The following is a 20,883-nucleotide window of genomic DNA, read 5'->3' on the forward strand; positions in this document are numbered from 1 at the left end:
ATTTATTGAGATGTTCTCCTGTAAGGAAAATGTTAGAGACCCCAAATTTTTACCCCAAAAAATTTCTCAAATCTGATGTGTCACATGAATAGTTGGTAACTTTCTAATAATAAAATGGGACCCCGCGTGCATTAATATATGTCCACATATTAAAATAAGCCACGTGTCAGCCACGTCATTTGGTAAAATTTTTGGGAAGATATTGGGGGAAACTAGCACTGCTCCTCCTACTGTTGATGTAAAAAAGAATACATTTTGTACGTAACAAAACCGTTTTGGGCCAGCTGCAAATGGTTTGCCTAATACGATGTTGATTGCTGACTAGAATTCCAAAATTTGGGTCACATCTCGAACATGAGAGCCATCACAAATTGGTGAAACACATTTTTTATTGGATAGGGCTTTCCTTTTTCGCCTTCCCAAACAACCATATTTCTTCCATGCTCAGACTATTTTTGAATCTAGAACTTCATGACTTATGAATTTTGATGGTTTATGGCCGACCTCTGGATTGTTCGATTCTAGAACCTTGACAAATTTTAGATTCTTTCACAGAATACTAATACAGGCTGCTACCCTGAAAAAATTAAAAAGGAATTTTTTATAGTCATAATTTTTAGTTAAGAATCAATGAAAATTTTACTAAATCAAATTTAACCCCTTTCTACAAATAATGAACATTGATGCATTAATATATGCTGCAAGCCTGCAGGAGGCACTAAAAACGACTAATTAGATATTCTTCATCAAATAATCAGAGCTGTTAAATTTAAATACTGAAAAAATACACTCCACGAGTTTTCATGTTCGAATCCCATCAAACAACAAACATTTATATTATTACTAGTTTATAGCCCGTGCTTTGCACACGGGGAGCTCAAAAATTATTTAATAAAATAAATAAATAAATTTATAATTTAAATTGAATAATATGATTATGAAAGATTAAATTATCTATATAATAAGTGTATTACATCTACATATTATGATAAATTTATTTAAGAATTACTTTCGTTACATATGTTAATTTTATGTTATATATTTTATGAGATTATTTCTATAAATAGATCTGTTAAAATTTAAACTTTACTTCAAATTTGTATTAAAAAATTAACATAAGTGGTTTTCAAAAAAAAAACTTACCATAATAACACAATTCATATTTAAAATTGTATTGTAAAGTTTCTATAATTAAAATAGGTCATAATAATTAAAATGAGTCATAATAAGTATATGGATCTTTTATGAATCTAATCTATATATTATAAATTGTTGGATAACCCTTTACTAAGATTTGGTATCCATATTTTGGTTCAGATATGATTTTTAACTTTAATTTGACCTAGTGGACTATCCATTTTTAGGTTTGGTATCCATATTAAGTTTATAAAAGATCCATGATCCATGTACTTATTATGACCCATTTTAATTATAGAAATTTTGCAATACAATTTTAAATATGAATTGTGTTACTTATGGTAAGTTTTTAATACAAATTTGAAGTAATGTTTAAATTTTAATAAATCTATTTATAGAAATAATCTGATAAAATATATAACATAAGTAACACAATTCGTATTTAAAATTTAAACATTACTTCAAATTTGTATTAAAAACTTACCATAAGTAACACAATTCATATTTAAAATTGTATTGCAAAGTTTCTATAATTAAAATGGGTTATAATAAGTACATGGATCATGGATCTTTTATAAACTTAATATGGATACCAAACCTAAAAATGAATAGTCCACTTGGTCAAATTAAAGTTAAAAATCATATCTGAACCAAAATATAGATACCAAACCTTAGTAAAAGGGTTATCCAGCAATTTATAATATATAAATTAATAAAAATACATATAAGTTATCAAGTTCAATTCTTACCAACAACAAAAATTTATATTATTATTTATCAATAAGATCTCATCAATCATATGTTATTTATACTATTTGAACCTAACTTGAAAGTATACACAATGAAATTATAATTATATAATCATTATGTAATATTTAATTATTAATTTAAAACTTTACTAAAATTATAAATAATAGAAATAAAAATATAAAAATAGTATTAATTAAGACCCGTGTACAGCACAGATACCACAATCCCATCAGTTTATTGGGCTTGGTTAGTAATAAAAAACAAAATTTACTGGGTTTGGACTTCAATACATAAAGTATTCAGGCATGCAACCCAGCTGTTAAATGACTCGGGGCTGGATATATATATGCAATGGTTCTTTTCTTCCCTATTTAGTGTTGGACTCATTTTTGCTACAAATGGCTGAACAACAATTTCGGTGTGCAGAGACATTCAGTTGTAAAAAGAATAGTGAAGTATCAAATTGAGTACGTGAGATTGACTCGGCATTTTGAAATTAGTTTTCTATTATTATTAATTATATGGTAGCCAATCAAATCATGACAACTAATATTTGATGATCCGTTTTGGATATCAATTTGGGAATTTTTGTATTATTCTCGTAAAAAATCTAGAAAAAATTCTGATCAAGAATATTTTGGAAAATTTGCTATTAATTTTTTAAGACCGTTTAGACTTGAGCACTTGAGTCTATGCTAATTGCTAGCCTGTCCTGATTCCGCTACTGTCTCTCCTTTATCTTGTTAAGCCCTTAACTCATTCGTAAACTTCATTGATCCCGAATATTCATTCACATGTCAGCATGTTCTGAGCACTTTTCTTCGAGGCAATGATCTATTACTAGTTCTAAATTTTGTTGATGTAGCAGGCCATGCTACTACAACTCAGAATACCGGGCTCAGACTCAAGTAGAAGGCTGTCTTGATTTTGCCTTAAAGTTCATCAATCTGAATTTCATGCACCCAAGACCCATGCGCATGCTTCTCGCCAAACTGAGTTTTATGCAGATCAAAATTATATAGGTAACGTACGATTCTTCTCATAATGTTCATCAAGCATGTCACCTAAAAAAGGTTTAACTTGGTTGACGTGATTTGCAGGCTATTGCGTGAGCGCGTGGGGTCTAGCCAGTGCGCACCGGAAAGGGTTGCATAAAGGATGAATTGTCTGTGGTATGTCCGGACTTTACTATGTATTTTCCTGATCACTTTAGATATTTGTGTAGCTTCGGTCCATGTTACAATGTTGTAGACTATACTGTCTGTTCGCAAAATGGATGGCACATTTTGACAGTCTCATCAAGATGGTAAAATACTAAGGTTTTGTAGTCGTCCTACCAATTGTCTAATTAGGCCGGTGACCCCAATGATCTGGTCCAGTACTGAACTTTTCATCAGGAAATGGACATATGCCAGACCTAAAGTGTACAAAGTGCTACTCCTTTTCAATTGTAAGGATGAAATTCAAGATTCCTCTATCGCTTCCTTGACAAACCAAGTCAATTTAAAGAACTATATATGAGGAAATGCGGAACAAAAACTGAACAAAACTCTTCTGTTAAACCAAAGCCACAGGTGGTGCCTGGAGAGTGTGACATATAAAAAAGACCTGCAAATTGACAAAATAGAACCACCGCTTTTTTTTATATAAATATGGCGTCGAAAGCAACGTTTACATAAATATTTAACTCATTTTAGTCCCCCATACCTTTTTGTATCTTTGTTTTCATCTCCCTTGTCTAATATACTTTATTGTTGTATTCTTGTGTGGCTTACTGTGTTATGCCGGAGAAAGACTAGGACTAAGATGGAAACAAAGAGCTCGGAAGACAAACAATACTATAATCATCAGATGATGTCACCAGAGATTGTCGAAATTGGAGATGATATAAAGAGTAGTATATGTAGCAGAGATGAAGGGATTGCTGATGTTTATGTTGCTGTGGGGAAAAATGATTTGGATGTGATCAGATGGGTTCTCAATCATGCTGTTCTTCCAGGAAGCCGCGTTTTTCTTGTACATGTTTATCCGCCCATCGCCTACATTCCTACACCTGGTAACACTTATTCTTTACTTGTAGATATAATTTGAGCTGATCCACATAATAATCAGTTTTAGCTTTGTCGTCCTTGTGTTATCTGTCTGATGAACTTCTATCGATTAATTTTAGACTTATCATGGAATCTGATTGAATGATGATTTAGATCGTGTCGTTATGTGACTAAAAAATCCCAGTGGAGCATTGATGCCATCAAATACATATAGTGGAAGTCTGCAGAATTTTTCTAGCTTTTGCTTTACACAATTTTCTTTTTGAAATGTCAATTGGAATATACAGATAGAATAAAAAAGATTGCAGAGTGAACTTTAAAATGTCAAGTAACAAACGGATGGACTACTATCAACAGGAAACAAGTCAATGCCATCTTCCCAGCATTGCCATTCTAGCTTCTAGGCAAATGGCAACATATTGCCAGTACCTAGTAGCCTACCATCGAATTTTTGTATATGAATTTCTTTCGTTTGGTGGGACTTAATTCGTATTTTCATATCAAACTGGGCAATTCCTTCTTTGTTCCTCCTACATGTACATGGCATCAGTAAGCCTGATAACTGTTTTAGGAAAACAGCAGATGATACAATAGAGTACCTCCTCAATTCGACTAATGCAATGCTTTTAAAATGATCTGAGTCCAATACTATGTTTTTGCAACAGTTGGGAGGCTAACAAGCAGCCAGTTAAGTAATGAACAGGTGCAAATCTACATTAAGGAAGAGAATAACAAGAGGAGGAATCTCTTGCAGAAATATATAAACCTCTGCACTGATGCCAGAGTGCGTTTTCATGAATGACTTAAATAAGTTAAAACATCATCTGTAAGTTCCATACTAGAACATTACTGACTTGTGTTTAAAATTTTATTTACAGGTGCCTGTGGACACAATGCTTGTTGAAAGTAATGCAGTAACCAAAGCAGTCCTAGATCTTATTCCAGTCCTTAACATTACAAACCTTGTTATGGGAACTAAACGGCCTCCTATTAGGTACAGTCTTTTCCGTTTTGTACAAAACAGGATCACATATAACAGTGGGACATTGATTCAGCAATGATTTAGTTTATCTGGCTCCTTTCAATTTCCTAATGTTGCATAATATAGCATGGCCATTGCGTAACTAGTAATGCCTCTAGAATATATCGTTAATTCTTGGATGTTATAACATGACACGAGTGAACTAGTAATGCTTGGTGCTATGACATGTATTCATAAGTGTCATGCTTTTTCTAGGCTAATAAAGAAGAGTGCAGGAAAAGCACAACACGTTCAGAAGAGCGCACCAGAGTATTGTGAAGTCACCATTGTTTATGATGGCAAAAAAGTTGTCGATGGTGATGATCAGAAAGTTGTTGATGGCAAACAGCAGCAATCAAACGAAGGAGTGTCTTCAATTGTTGCATCTGATCGCAGAAAATCAAAGAGTGCTCAACAACCTCCGCGGACTTTTCTTGACTGCATATGCTTCTCAGGAAAATTCAGCTAAAAGCGACTAGTATATTTTTTGTGCGGCTAGTATATGCTTTATAGAATGTGTAACAAAATTATTATCATACATATTATAGAGGACAAACTTAAAGAGGCCCCTGTTGGCTGGTAGTAGTGTTTTTGCGAGCAAATTATGTTTTAACCTGGGTTAATGATCGCGTGATCTGGCTCAATGGGCAGAGGAGTGAACAAGTCATTAGTGCAATGTTCAATGGGAGTTGAATTTTTAAACATGCTTTATGTGCCATAAATTAAAATTTGTCATTTGTTAATCACGTAATTTCAACAGAAATTGGCAGTGTACTGGTGCAGTGATTAAATTCGTCCCTCTTATGATAAGTCACGAACTTGACTATGTGTGATAAATATAAAAAATATATAATTCGAACAGAAGAATGAAAAATTAATTTGGGCACTTAGACCTACTCATTTAATAATATTTAAAGACTTGTAAAGTATTAAGAGTAAATCTGTAAATAGTTAAGCAATTAAACTCACAACCAAGAACTACAAGTACTTAGAGTAAACCTGTAAATAGTTAAGCAATTAAACTCACAACCAAGAATAGTCCATGGCATTTCTTAGTTAAGACCTCTAACATCGACCGATTTTTCAAAAATCACCCATACATGGACAATAAACTGATCAAATATTAAAAATATTTAATCAATTTGATAAATCAAAGATCAATAATCAAATTTTTAAATATCGTCCAATAAATCATAAATATTTAACTAATTTGATAAATTAAAGATAAATAATTAAATTTTTAAAAATTTCCGATCAATCACAAATCAGTATCTTAACCGGTTAATTCCGATTTTCCGAACACGTAGACATTGACGGGAGTCCAAAGAATAAGAGTGAGTACCTTTGTGCATGTATTGGGCTTCTTCAGTTTTAGTAAAAAGCCCATATATAATTCTACTAGTTGAGGTCCAAATCTTCACAACCCCTTATTATAAATTCCCCAAACCCTAATCCACTCAACCTCTCCTCGCCGCTCAAACCCTAATCCCCAAAATGACAACCCGCTTGAAGAAGAACCGCAAGAAGCGCGGCCACGTCAGCGCCGGCCACGGCCGTATCGGAAAGCACCGCAAGCATCCCGGCGGCCGCGGAAACGCCGGAGGAATGCACCACCACCGCATCCTCTTCGACAAGTACCATCCCGGATACTTCGGTAAAGTCGGTATGCGTTACTTTCACAAGCTCCGTAACAAATTCTACTGCCCGATAGTCAACATTGATAAGCTTTGGTCTATGGTCCCACAAGATGCTAAAGAGAGTGTTGGTGATGATAAGTCCAAGGCTCCGGTGCTTGATGTGACGCAGCTGGGATATTTTAAGGTCCTCGGGAAAGGCTCCGTGTCTAAACCGATTGTCGTTAAGGCTAAACTTGTTTCGAAGATTGCGGAGAGGAAGATTAAGGAGGCTGGCGGTGCTGTTGTCCTTACTGCTTAGTGCATTTGTCGTAATTTTAGCATCGCTTATGAATTTAGTTTTGTTTCGGATTATTGTTCTTATAAATGGTTTTAATTTTAGAAATGCGCGATTTAAATAAGTATTTGTGTTTGTTTTTTATTGATGATATGATGCGTAGGATTAACATGATGTGTATATGCACATTGTTAGTGAAATGCAGGTTGATTAACTTTAAGTGTTTATGTGTATTCTTAATGCGAGTTAGGATAATTTGTGATGAAAGAATTTAGTTTTGTTTCGGATTTTTGTTGGTATGGTTTTTTTAGATTTAGAAATGTGGTCTTGATTTACATGAGTTCAAGTTTAATGTGTGTTTAAGTTTTAATGCCTGTTTGTTTATGGACTGATGAACTGGTGGGGATTGGTGTGTAGTGTTAATGAAATGTAGGTTGATTAATGTGATTCTTATATGCGTCTTGTTAGTGTGATTTTGAGGGGATAACTTTTGGGGGGTAGTGTTGGGCATTGGTCTTGAAGTTTATTTGTTGGGAATATGTTTGATACTCATATGTTTGATTAGTACTAATTTTGAGGTGCTTAGGTGTAATTTTCCAAAATTGTTATGCTGTTGGTATGTGGTTTTATGCAGACTGGTAATGTAATGTAGGTGGTTTAACTGTTAGGGATATAATTGGGGATTGGTTTGAAATTTGTTTGTTGTGTTTTGTGAGTATGATTAGTCTGACATTACGGTCATGATTATGATTTACTTGTTTTTTTTACAAGTTAACTAGATTCTTTGTAGTTTTGACAATTGTATTGACATTCAATTAATAAGAGTTCTTAGTAAGTCAACTTTTGTGCAAATGGTTGTGTTAATGCCAAACTGTTTTACAAAACTTGCATTGAAGAATGGAATTTTCAAGGGTCTGCACTCTACCATTGTATATATTCATATGCAAAGGTTGTTTGCCGGAATGCAATTGAATGAAATTTTGTCTAGTTTTTGGAGGGGAGTGAGCTGGCATTTATTCATTATTTATTTTTTAATTGAAATAAAAATATGGCTCCTTCTGATTTCGAACTGAGTTGTCATTTTGTACGAGCATATATCTGTTTCATATAATTTCCTCTGTTCCAAGTGAAGAAAGAGCTTTAGCCTTTAAGTTGCTAGCCAAGATTGATGTGTATGAAGTGTTACCTTCCATATTTGCTGCAGTAATTGGTTTTGTAAATTCTTTCAATAAGTGTGCTTAAAGCTTGTTGTAAGCTTGTCACAAATATTATGAACTCTTTAGTTTTTGGGAAATCAGGTTAGAAGTCGAACGGGCAGGAAGTAGAACCTTGCTTTTCCTTGTGTTAGTTTATTTTTTGTTTAGGATTGATGAAGTATCGGGCATTATAGTACTAATTTCTAGGTGTTTAGGTGTAATTTTCTAAATCATTATGCTGTTCATGTGGAGCATTATATGGGTGTTGTTAATGATACACTGCAGGTGGAATAACCTTCAGGGATATAAATGTGAATGGATTTTAAAATAAATTACTTGTGACTTGTGAATGTCATTTGTCTGACATGTATCATGTATGCTCATGAATCTAATTTGCTTGTGTTTTATAGTAATATCTATTTGATATATATTTTTAGTCTTGATACTTGTTTGTATCCAAGCAGTAGTAGGCGTTAGCCTTAGGGGGTTGGTTGTAGTAGGCGGTTGGCTTTGTAGTAATAAGAACTTTTGGTAACTCAAATTTGTTGCAAATGATTCTGTCCATAACATTGTTTTAAAGACCTTGCTTCGAAAAATTGAAATTTTCATGAGGTTGTGTTGATTGATGAAATGATAGGAAGCTTTGATTTTGGGCCAGTTTTGCTGGTTGTTTTTTTAGTGGTGGTGTGTTTATCTTTGTATTATGAACGGGCATTGTTGTTGAGGTGAGGATTCTTTGGTTGGAGATATGAATATTCTGATATTTACATGCAGGAATTTAATTTGTTTGTCTTAGGCAAGTAAACATTGGTGTTTGTTTGTAGTCTCTTATTGAGGTCGAGGTGACAAGAGTTTTGAACCTAAATTTTACACAAATGACTGTTGTTTCAGAAATGAATAAAAAAACTCAAACTTTTAACTGAAAAGTCTAATTAAACAGTGAAGATCTTAAGAAACCCCGAATGTGGTCTATGGCTTCAATTTCTTAGGGAAGAAACGGGAGTCGTGAACATCACTTAACCAGATTGCTTTCACTTACAAAATGAAAAATATGACTCCCACATCGTGCTCAAGTCGCAAGGTTAAAGCATGTGAAATTGAATTTTTCACATACCGGAAAACTGGTGTAATTGATAAGTTTGCAGTGGAGGAAGCTGCTTAAAGTATCCAGGACAACTTTGATGTGCTAAATTTGGTGAATCCATCTAACTGAAAGGTTCTGGAGTCTGGATATTCATTTATTTACTTGGAGCCTCCTTGTACTGTATACCAAGGAGGCGTTTAGATGTACCCGGGGAATGAGTCGGGAATAGGAATGAAAGGTATAGGAATTGAGATTAATTGGAATGAGAATGAAATGGAAACCGATGGAGTTCCCATTCCCCACTACTAAATTGTTAATCCAAGCACTATCAATTGGGTTTAAGGTTTCGATTCCCGTTAACCGGACACATTAACCATCAACCAAACACCCCCGGGCCCTCATCTTGTCACGGCCTACTATGTTAGATTTTTTAAGAAACGTAGCCGCATAATGCGGATCTTGTGGCATAAGAATGCGTGAGGGTAGCTGGGGAAGAGTGTAGTACCAGAGTTTTGAGATACAGCCCTAAATCTAGATCTGCAGAATTTTTTTTATATTAACCTGATGCTTGGTGTTTTGACAATTAAGAAATACAAATATCTCGAATGTTAACGCAATGCATGACGATTAGCATGTGCATTTCTAATTTTAAATCTTTGTTTTACTACAGCTGGCCTGTTAAACAAAGATTAAAATGTCATACTTCAAATGTCTGAACACCAGTGCTTACACTATATATCTTACATGCCAGACTTGCAATTAATCATTCAATCTTAATACCCTTCAACTTACAACTCCGCTGATTCCGTTCACCGGCTATAAGCTTCTTGGTTCTACGGTTCTGCGATCCTTGTAACAGAACATGTACCGCAATCCATGAAACATGTATTTGATGTGACGATTGAAGCATTGTTTTATGCATCGCGTTACACGTTCTGTAACAAGGATCATTTTATCGTAAATATATTTTCTGGCTCCTGGATAACGAAATTACATATCTTCCCCTAGTTGAAATTGTCCAAACACTTGTAATATAGTTCACATCAGATTATTGAAGTGAAAGAATTTAGTTGTTTAGGTAGATAAGTAATCGATTATTGTGAAGCTTAAACTTCGATGTATTTTTTGAGAAGAACACGGTTGATATGCAAGAACTAGTATGCATATTGTATATTACCTCAAAATTATCATTACTCTTAATTCTTTCTGCACTTGACAAGATCTTGCTGGGAAGTTTATTTTTGTCGTATAATGTGCAACTTGAAGTAGAGCATAATGCTTGAAGGTTCCGCTATCTTTCTCCAAACTTTCTGATGCTTTAAAGATTTCATTGGACCTACTTACTTTTCTGTGGTCTCTTAACTTCTGTGCTTGTTTTTTGTGATTTGGCTACTTCAGAGAATTACCAGATAAATCACTTGTAGTTCAATGAATAGCATTTTGTTTCCTGAGCAGAGCTTTGTTTCCTGAACAGAATGCCAAAGGTTTTTTACCCCTTCCTGGTTGTCAACTCCTCACATTTTTTGCATTTTTCTGCAGTGAAATTTTATGATTTCAATCCATTGTGTAGAACTGTTCTTGGCAGGTTTTATCAGTGATAGTGACTGTCAATTGATAATCTCATCAGACAAACTTCTGATCTCGACGATAGAATTCATCCAGGTACATGGCTTATTATCCGTCAATTCAAGTTCTAGTAACTAATGGACTAGATTCAAGTTGATATCTTTTTGTCGAAAACCCACATTACGTTCATTTAAACTTCTACTTAGCAATGATGTGCCTCCAATAATTTGTCAATATGGTTAGTGATTACTGATTATGACTCATCAACAGACAAGAAGTATCATTATCTCTAATTACAGTTTTTAACCATTTGCAAGTATTCCACGACTGTTTTGCAAATTATGAAATAGCTCTGGCTAGACCACATCAGGCGACACTCCTCTAACATTCCATGCAATTACAACTGTGAATTCTTATTCAAAAATTGTAAAAATACAGTATCTACAGATAACAATGATATAAAATAGTGTGGGAAAAGGGGGAACAACTCAACTAAGCTCACCTCAAACCTTTTTAGCTGAAACCCTGTACTATTAACATCTTGATGGATGAAATTCTGTGGTTGAGAATGCCATTCAATCCAAGATCTGTATCGGGTTAAAGATATCTGCATTCTCCCCGACTACATCTTGTGATACGGACATTAATGGATAACCAATGTAATCATCGGTACAAAGAGCTTGTAGCTGTCCTTGCCAGTGACTTGCCTTTTCTTCAGATTTTATTTCGCCAATTTGGAACAATGATTCAAAACTGTTTTCAGCATCCCATGAAAAGCTTCTACCATTCACCACCATTTTGTCTAACTCCAGTGCAGCATTTGCAGTAATATTTACAATTGAGTTATTAAATGAACTTCCCTTCACTTCATTGAAAATTAGTGAACTCATTGTACAAGCAGAATTTGCAGAAAATTCTGTTTCTGCTATCCCTTGAATATCGTAATTTGTTAGATTTGGCATGGAAGAAAAGCCAAATTTTGGTTTGACATCAAACTGGCTGTGGTCATACATTGTCCGAGTTCTCTGAAATTGCCCCATGAGACTGGAACTGTATCCGTGCAGATTAACTCTTTCTTGAAATTCAATCATGAAAAAAGGATCATAGATTGGTTTACTGTCCATAAGGTCCTTTGAAGCTTCAGCAAGTTTCACATTACCATTATCAGTCGAAATTGGTGCAATCTCATGAGGATTCATTTGTAATGATTGTGGTATAGAAGCTCCGTCTATATAATTCTTCTCATTCGTTGTTTTAACTTCAGACTCACTTAATGGCTTGTGCGTATTAGGATCAATACCTTGCTTCATCAGCTTTTTCTTCAAACATGAATTCCAGAAGTTCTTGATCTCATTATCTGTTCTTCCAGGTAATTGTGCTGCAATTTGAGCCCACCTGCCATTTACGTTTCAGTGCACTACTAATCCACCAAGGATTTTAACTTTTGTTTAAATTCATCAGCATTTTGTTAGTAGTTTTACCTGTTTCCAAGAACCTGATGAAGACCGAGTATAAGATCCTCCTCTTGCTGTGAGAACATTCCTCTCTTGAGGTCAGGCCTCAAGTAATTTATCCATCTCAGTCTACAACTCTTTCCACACCTTTGCAAGCCTGCAATTATAATGCATTAGCAAAATACCACAAAAACAAACCAAAAATTTCCAGCATTTCCCACTCGGGGGCAGGGTCTCTCGAGGATAAGATGTACACAGACCTTAGCCGACAGAGCTCTACAACTCAACTTACCAGCCAATTTAGGAACAGAACTCCAGCAACCGACACCATATCTAGCAATGTGATTAAACAATTTCTCATCCTCTTCCGGTGACCACAAGCCTTTTCTCAACTTTTGCTTCACACAACAAGATTGTCTCCCCATTCGGAAAGAGTAACTTAGAAAGAACTCTATTACTTCATGTGTTTACAAAAGTTGTTAAAACACCGTAATATTATGATAGCTCAAGTGGTTGAAATGTGAGAATTGACATATATATAGAGAATAGTTTCTGTTGGTTCATAGAGGACCACAAATGAACTTATTACTTATAATTCAAGTTAACAGGGGCAAGAAAATAGAAGAAAAAGAAGGGTGTGGAAGGTAAAGCAATCAAGTAGAATTTACGCAAATCTGGTGCTGCTATTGCATTGGAATGAATTGGATTTTAAGATATCTGTATCCTCTATAAGGAGATGTTAAAAGTGTCGGTATCTGTAGTGTTACCAGCTAATACTAATACGTACTTCGTGTTCTATAAATACTTGAAATACATCAAGACTTTTTAGGTTCTGAGTTGAACAACATTCTGCTAAAACAAATGCAGTTCGAGTTTGATAATTGTATCTGCATGAAAGAAGACTAATATTCTTAGCATTGCAACCTTGTTCCACCAGTAACTAAAGGTCGAGATTTCGAGTTTAATTATATGTACAAAGATATCGATCATCTATGCGTTTGAGTTGAGCAGACTAAAAAGTTTGCCAGACGGCAATGCTGTTCAACTCAAAACTTGTGATCACCAAGCACACGTAAAACTGTTAGCATCTTAAGAGCTTCTGATACCATTCAGACTTCAGAGTATCCAAATACAAGTTTTATAAAATTCTATAAATTTTGGTGCAACATCAAATTTGGTGCAATTTTTGGTGTCACACCGGTGTGACTTTTAGAGTTGAGTTGGAGTAAACTTTTACACTAAAATGGTAAAAGTATATTTTTAGAATTTCATTGAAGATGGTTTTAACCTCCAAAACCGTTCCCTATAAGACCTGAAATGTGATCGCCCACGGGCTCCTCCTTGGCCTATCATGATATCCGCAACTCTTAAATATAAAATAAAAGGAACAACGAACATAATTAAGATGAGCAACATATTGATCCAAAATGATAAGACCGTGGACTAATCCCTGCGAATTAAGTGGAAGACTTCTACTGCCATTAGCCAAGTTGTTGTATATGTTCACTTCATGTATTTGACATCTTTGGTTCATCGCAGACGACAATGACGATAATTAAGCTCCCTTTGTCCACTTTCGATCTTCTTATCATTGTGGGCCAATGGAGGCCCATAAAGATTTTGGGTTGCACGTGGATTAGAGTTTGCCCATATATGCTGTGTGAAAAAAAACGAAAGCAATAGCTGTACACGCGAATTATGAAATGTAATATCTTAAATCCTGTGGGATGTACGGGTTCATTAATATTTAAATAATTTTAAAATTTTATTTATCTAATTATATAATAACTTTAATATATTTATATAAAGATATGATAATTATAAATTTATAATAAAAATAATAAAAGAATTAGGAAGAAGTTGTGCTCGTACTTTGGTAGAATGCTTTGGTCGTAATTTAGTAAGATAATGAGACTCTATTTAGTAATTTAGCATATGTATAACACTATTTATGATTAGATAAATCTAGTAATTAATCAATTTAGTAATTTAGCATATGTAAAGTACTATTTATTATTAATCTCTACTATTTATACTATACTATAATAACCGGAATGTAGTATAATTTGGTATGCATTTTTTTGGTTGGTTTGGTTATCCCCATTTATAACCGTCGGATCTTTTAATTAAGTGATCAGGACCGTTAGATTCAAATACTTAAAAAATATATACTACTCAAACTCCCAAGTTCGAACCCCGCCAACAACAAATATTTATATTATTATTTATACACTACTAAATCTCCCAGGCTCGAACTCACCAACAACAAATATTTATATTATTATTTATACATTATCCAAGATTCAAGTTGGAATACCACCAACAACGAATATTTATATTATTATTTATAAATATACTAATAAGGTAATGATCTAAAAATAAATTTATTATAATTTTAAATAATATAAAAATATTAATAAAGACCCGTGCATCGCACGGGTTGTAAAGCTATTTTTTTAAATTATCAAAATAGGGGATAACCATTGAACTGTAAACAATATGTATAAATTAGTAAAATAATTCAACTTAAAAAAGTAAATAATTTAAGTCTAAATTTAGTTCAATTTTGAATATTTAAATATAAATATATAAATTAAAGATGAAAATATAACAAAAACGTATTTATCGTTGAAATAAAAATTCATAATTATCTTCTTCCTAATTTTCCTCCCTCACCAAATTCGAGTCCCAATCAATAGAGAACTTTTTATATAGTGAACCATAAAGAACCCCAATCTCAACCATCCAATTTTTTAATGGCGCAAATTAAGTGGCAGTTTTGTAATTAAATGAAACTTCAAGCCTAATTTCAAAAAAGTAAAAACTAACCAACCCTTTACTTTTAATAACAGTCCGTACAGACACATTAAACACACTACACACACAGACACGTAACAAAGTTGTGATCTAGAGCAAGGAAGGAGATGAATAACAGATGAAAACGCATGAATTAGAAAGAAATCATTCAAATTGAGCCTCATAATCGACGATTTCATCTAAACGAGCTCCGTAAGTAGATCTATTTTATCTTTAATTTGAATATTATCAGGAATTTGAGAATATATAGATCAATTTCAGATATATAATTCGTTTTTCAGGTAGATTTGAAGGATAAATTCAACTTCAATGAAGTTTAATCGTATATGTAAGGTTTTTTTTATATTTTATAATATATTTAAAGTTTCTAAAGTAGAATATAATTTTTTGTAGTTGTTGACTTGAGTTCAAGCTTTTAGATAGATTATACAGAAGAAATATATATAAAACTGACTTAGATTAAAATGCATGTCGATTTCTGTTATAGGTTTTTTTATTTTTATTCCACGGTAGAAGCAAAATCTGTGTGTTTTGAATCACTTGTTTGTAGAGTAGATTTTGTATGTTAGTTTCAGATTCTACTAAAAAAATTGATTCCACAGTAGAAGCAAAATCAGTGTGATTAAATCACTTGTTTGTAGAGTAGATTTTGTATATTAGTTTCAGATTCTAATAAAAATATTGATTTCACGGTAGAAGCAAATTTGTGTGTTAGAATCACTTGTTTGTAGAGTAGATTATGTATTTTAGTTTCAGATTCTACTGAAGATATTGATTTCATGGTAGAAGCAAAGTCTGTGCGTTTAAATCACTTATTTGTAAAATAGATTCTGTATGTTTATTTTCGATTCTATTGAAGATATGAATTCTACAGTGGAATACATTTATTCTATAAAGGATAAAAAAAATACTTATAGATAAATCCAGTGATTTAGCGTTATTTTTAAAACACGATATATGTTTAGTCTTATAATTGTGTATCAGAAGTAGAGAAATATGTTTTGTGTTTTTAGATTTTGAATCAGTATTTATGATTCTGCATAAAAATGAAGTTACTAAAATGGATGGAATTCAAGATTTGGAAGTGTTATTCATCATAGTTGAGTAAGCCCTGAACTACACATTAGTAGATCTGGATCCTAAAAGTGTATTTCTTCATTTGTATATTTGTTAGATCTGTTTCCTACATATCATGTATAAGTTGTTCGTAAAATGTAGAATGTATTTAGTGATTCTATAATGGATAGTTGAGTTCGATTCTATACTAAATTTAATAATAAGGAATCATGGGTTCCTAAAATTCCATGGTAAAAAAGGAAATTCTGATTAAAATATACAATAGAAGCGTTATTCTTTAAACAAGAAATATGTTTAATCTTTTGGTTATGTATTAGAAGTATAGAAGTGTGTTTTTAGATTATGATTCAGTAAATGGATACAATAGATATAAAATTGGTCTTAGGTTGAGCATGTATTTTGTGTAGCTTAGAATTTAGGTATTTCAAAAGAGAAATTATAAAAACCAAGTAGTGTTGTGTTTGAATAAATTGGTTGATGATCCTTTACTAGACTTATTAGAATTTTATTTATTTTAGAATTGGTGACTTGGTAAAGAGATGAAACAAGAGTTGACAATGCAAAACTTGTGACTCCAACACCACCACAGTCATCACCTGCACAACTACTCCCAGAAACTACTCCAGTCCACCTTGAAGCTTGATGATTAGACTATTGAGGACCTTTAAGTGCTCATAGATAATTATGTCGACATTATTTAGCAGTAAAAATCTACCCTATTTGAATAGTAACAACGATATCGTTCCCAAATTGAACTAGCTAAAAGGTCTGAATTTGGTAACATACTTGCTACATTGTCATTATCGATTGAATCATTAATTTGTTGTTTTATTATTTATATGATTTTAAATGATAATTTGTTAACTCTTTTGAATGTGTTCACACATGTTATTGATCTTTTAACCATTCAAATTCAAGATATTTATAACATGTAGTATATATATTGTTAAAATTTCAGGTACTCATTCAAGTAGCAGAAATGAAGTCAAAAAATAAAAATTATGGATCAAGCAAATAAAAAATGAAACGGAAAATGAGAAACAAAGTAGGATATCTAAGCACAAACAATTTTGATCAATACATAAGGTAATTATTTTAAATTGTATAACTATCAATTCTAATCAACTTAGCATAGCTCTACAAAAATTCACTTGTGTTGCATTTATAAATACATCAGAATTTATATTGTTGGTCTTAAATTGCTAATAATAATATATTTGACCCTTTTATAGGGGTATGTGGCAAACACTACCGATTGACAAAATAGGAGAATGTATTTTTCTGGACCCTCTGTGGTTCAGAAAATATATGTTGAACAATGGTGATTCTAGGAAAAATGCATTGAGATACATATCAAAGGAGAAAGTGTTCGGAAAAAGATATATTTTTGTTCCAATGTGTGAAGGGTATGTAAAACAATCTTCAAAAAATAATATTAGAAAAACTGTAACTTTAATAATTTTTTATATATTTTTCATTACAGGGGCCACTGGAATTTGCTCATATTATGTAATTTTGGCGAAACACTGGAATCCAAAAGAAGTCCATGTTTGTTGTTGTTGGATTCACTAAAGTAAAAAATTTCACATAGACTAAAAGCAGAACTTCAAAAGTATGACCCCTAATCTGTTTTTTGACTTCATCTAATCATAAATGTAATGCTTTATAATATCAGACAATAAAAGTAATCTAACAAAGTATTATTTAATATATAGGTTTGTCCAAGACATTTTGAAACAGGAGGAAAGAGAAGGAACACATGAAATTCTAAAGTATCCATTTCATATTCCTAAAGTCCTGCAACAGAAGGATAACTCTAAATGTGGTTACTATGTATTGTACTACATATACAAATTTCTAATCTCATGTCCAAAGCATTACAATTTCCAAGAACATTATCCAGGATTTGTAAGTATAATACACTTTATATTTTTTTAATTTGTCTGATTACATGCACTTATTTAACTGTTTGTTCTTATTTGGTTATTAATAGATAAATGAGAACTGGTTCACAAGTGATGATGTGGATGAGTTTTCTTCAAAACTACCATCAATGCGTGAGACTATAGTGAATGAATCCAACTGCAGAAATGAAGAAGATGATTATATTGAAATAATCACTGTTACAGACTTTTCAAGAGAAAAAGAAGAGACTGGTGACAAGAGTGCATTAGAAGTTCAACTGCATTCTCCTGTTTGTAATATGCAGCCAACCGATGCACTTCAGGCGTTATGTATATATACTTCCGAAAGTTCTCAAGAAAAGCTGACACCAGTCGCAGAAACAGGTAAAGATCATTTTTTTTCGAAATCTAAACTCGTAAAAGCTGTGAAAAGTATACAACTAGCTACCTATCTAGTTGTACACTTATACATTTTTAAAAAAATGTAACCTAACTGGTAATGCATATAGGTACTTTGCATGATGGTATCTTGCATGGACTATCTCAGTCTCCAATACCAACAAATTTTGATCAGATTAAAGTCAATGAAGACTCAGTGAAAGAGATTAACAAGTCTGCTTTTCAGCATAAGGTAAAGAAAATTAGAATCAAAACAAGGGCGCGTCGACAACTTTCTGATGAGGTTAGTCTCACAATCCCTTATATTAATATCTTTGCTAACACAAAATTGTGTTTTACTAGTATGTAACTAATCCAATGTTTATTGTAGGATAATGACATTGATGAACAACAGTTGGCATTACATGAAGGAGCAAGAGCATCAAGTCTGAAAAATGGAAAACAAGTTACTGGAGCTGAAGACATAAATAATGATGGAAAAAGAAAATAAACATGCCTCAATTGATAAAGAAACTGAACATGAAGATGATAAAGAAAATGAAGAACAAGAAAAGTCATTGAAATTTGATAATCGATTGGACAACAAGGTAAATAGATTTTCTAGTTATATACATTTGTCGATTTATCTGTTCAAATTGTACGAGGTTCACTTACAGTTATTAAATTTTAACAGGACTGAAGAAAGAAAAAAAAAGAAAAAAAGCAGGGCAACTTCAGTTGGTACAATGGAAAAATGAAGTACACCAAGGCTGCGACAGCAAGCCCAAAATCAGATAATGAAGGAAGAAACTATCAAGTAAAATATATCTCTATATTAATATATTTTTCCTTGCTTATTTTACTCTTTATAGAACAGAAGATAAAAAAACTTGTAGGAGAATAAATTGATAGAATTTATTTGTATTAAAGTTATGATAAAGTCACTTTAATGATGCTAGATATTTACTTGATGTTCAATTATTTTTAAGCACATATAAATTAATTTCTACATGCTTCTCCTTTTTAATATTCATATATGATTTCAATTAGGCTGAAAAAGGTTCAACTGGAAGAAAAAGAAAGAAAGAACAATCAAGCGTTATTGACGACTCTGATGATGATTTTGAAGCCAGAGAGGTTGTAACAGTCGCAAAAGAAAGAAGAAGTAGAACAAAGAAAGATAAAAATGGAAAAATTGAAAGGAAAAAGAGAAAAGCTCATGTGCAGGTAATAAATTAAAACAATTCTATATTAGAAGTCTTCAAACTTGTATCTAGTTTTTGTGTAGTTTTATATAATCAATATTTCTATTATTCTTATATTTTCAGCCTGAAAAATGAAATGTGAAGAAACACAAGTGTGCTGAAATGGAGAAAGACTCAGAAACTGTACAAGAGGGAAAGCCAAAGACATTATTAATCAGAGCTTATCCATCAACCTTTTCAAAAGTTGTAAGTGGGCTGTCCAAAGCTCAAAAAGAATGGGTAACGAATGCAGGGTTTGGTCCCCTACTTTCATTTGAGATGAGAGTTGTTCCACGTGAAATTGGAATTAATGGGTTGTGGTGGTTTGACCACAATAATATGTCAATGGTGTTCTCCAATAACCAAAGTGTTAAAGTGGATGAAGAAGATGTTAATCTGATTTTGGGTCTTCCAAAGGGTACAGAAGAAGTTCAGTTTGAGAAAAACAAAGAAATATATACTAAATGGAGGTCTCAATTTCAGAAGAAGAGAATCACTGAATTGATGGTTTCAAATGCCATTGCAATGTCCACAGATGCAGATTTAGTTTTCAAACAGAACTTTATGGTACTAATGACAAATCTTTTCATAAAAACAGATAAGAGTGCTAATGTGAGTCAATATGCATTGGGACTCAAGGGTGATTACGAGAAAGCAAAAAACTTCAATTGGTGCAAGCCAGTTTTAGAGAACATTAAGGAGGCACATGAGTTATGGTGGAAGAATCCTCACACGCAGTACTATACTGGGTCATTGGTGTTTTTTCTCGTAAGTAATCAACTCACATTTTATTATAGTTCAATTACATTCATTTTATGCATAGTATATTATGAGCTTGTTTATATTTTATTTTTTTATTTCAATTTCTGTACCTTGATCGAACAAGACATTTTCGAATCATTGCTGATAGAACAGTACCAGCTTTCATTGGTTGGAACACTTCCCTCATAGCTAATCGAAGTAAAGCTGAAATGTATGATGATGGTTTTGGTAAAGGAGAATTGGTAAGTTTAATGCAAATGCTACCAAATTCATAATAATTTAAATAAATATTATTCTTTCAATTCTATAATCATCTAGTACAATAGATAAATATCTTACATTCTAAATATGGTGCTGAATTATTTTGCAGCTTCAAAAAATTAAGAACCAAGAATAAGTTCTAGAAAAAGTACAAGAGAATGAGAATGCTAACCCACAAAAAGAGGAATTTGAGAATGATCAAAGAATGGTGAGCAACGTTAAAATTCTTATGTACCAATCTTCATTTCTGTTGTTTTAACTAGTACAGAA

The 20,883-nt window shown here is 32.7% G+C and overlaps 3 protein-coding genes across 3 annotated transcripts; 2 read left to right on the forward strand and 1 right to left on the reverse strand.

Moving 5' to 3' along the window:
• The first annotated feature begins 3,017 nt into the window (after positions 1–3,017).
• LOC141716632 (U-box domain-containing protein 36-like) lies at positions 3,018–5,663 on the forward strand. Its single transcript, XM_074518823.1, has 4 exons — positions 3,018–3,943; positions 4,604–4,722; positions 4,817–4,932; positions 5,176–5,663. Exons 1-4 carry the CDS (start codon positions 3,694–3,696, stop codon positions 5,426–5,428), a joined length of 738 nt encoding a protein of 245 aa, XP_074374924.1. The 5' UTR covers positions 3,018–3,693; the 3' UTR covers positions 5,429–5,663.
• A 719-nt stretch (positions 5,664–6,382) lies between these two features.
• Positions 6,383–6,994, forward strand: LOC141717645 (large ribosomal subunit protein uL15x-like). The gene has a single exon (XM_074519803.1). The coding sequence runs from the start codon at positions 6,454–6,456 to the stop codon at positions 6,892–6,894; it is 441 nt and encodes a 146-aa protein (XP_074375904.1). The 5' UTR covers positions 6,383–6,453; the 3' UTR covers positions 6,895–6,994.
• A 4,114-nt stretch (positions 6,995–11,108) lies between these two features.
• On the reverse strand, positions 11,109–12,932 carry LOC141717647 (myb-related protein 308-like). Its single transcript, XM_074519804.1, has 3 exons — positions 12,463–12,932; positions 12,198–12,327; positions 11,109–12,111 (listed from the first exon to the last, which is right to left on the reverse strand). Exons 1-3 carry the CDS (start codon positions 12,593–12,595, stop codon positions 11,292–11,294), a joined length of 1,083 nt encoding a protein of 360 aa, XP_074375905.1. The 5' UTR covers positions 12,596–12,932; the 3' UTR covers positions 11,109–11,291.
• Positions 12,933–20,883: the final 7,951 nt, after the last annotated feature.

The sequence above is a fragment of the Apium graveolens genome, chromosome 4 (assembly GCF_009905375.1).
Source record: "Apium graveolens cultivar Ventura chromosome 4, ASM990537v1, whole genome shotgun sequence".
Lineage (NCBI taxonomy): Eukaryota > Viridiplantae > Streptophyta > Magnoliopsida > Apiales > Apiaceae > Apium > Apium graveolens.

Bases quoted from the DNA above. Each gene is read 5' to 3' on its own strand.
- LOC141716632 (XM_074518823.1), top strand. From the start codon at position 3,694: ATGGAAACAAAGAGCTCGGAAGACAAACAATACTATAATCATCAGATG. The intron at 4,723-4,816 runs GTGCGTTTTCAT...TTTTATTTACAG, and splicing joins ACCTCTGCACTGATGCCAGA to GTGCCTGTGGACACAATGCT. The intron at 4,933-5,175 runs GTACAGTCTTTT...TGCTTTTTCTAG, and splicing joins ACTAAACGGCCTCCTATTAG to GCTAATAAAGAAGAGTGCAG.
- LOC141717647 (XM_074519804.1), bottom strand. From the start codon at position 12,595: ATGGGGAGACAATCTTGTTGTGTGAAGCAAAAGTTGAGAAAAGGCTTG. The intron at 12,328-12,462 runs GTAAGTTGAGTT...TTATAATTGCAG, and splicing joins TTCTGTTCCTAAATTGGCTG to GCTTGCAAAGGTGTGGAAAG. The intron at 12,112-12,197 runs GTAAAACTACTA...CGTAAATGGCAG, and splicing joins CATCAGGTTCTTGGAAACAG to GTGGGCTCAAATTGCAGCAC.
- LOC141717645 (XM_074519803.1), top strand. From the start codon at position 6,454: ATGACAACCCGCTTGAAGAAGAACCGCAAGAAGCGCGGCCACGTCAGC.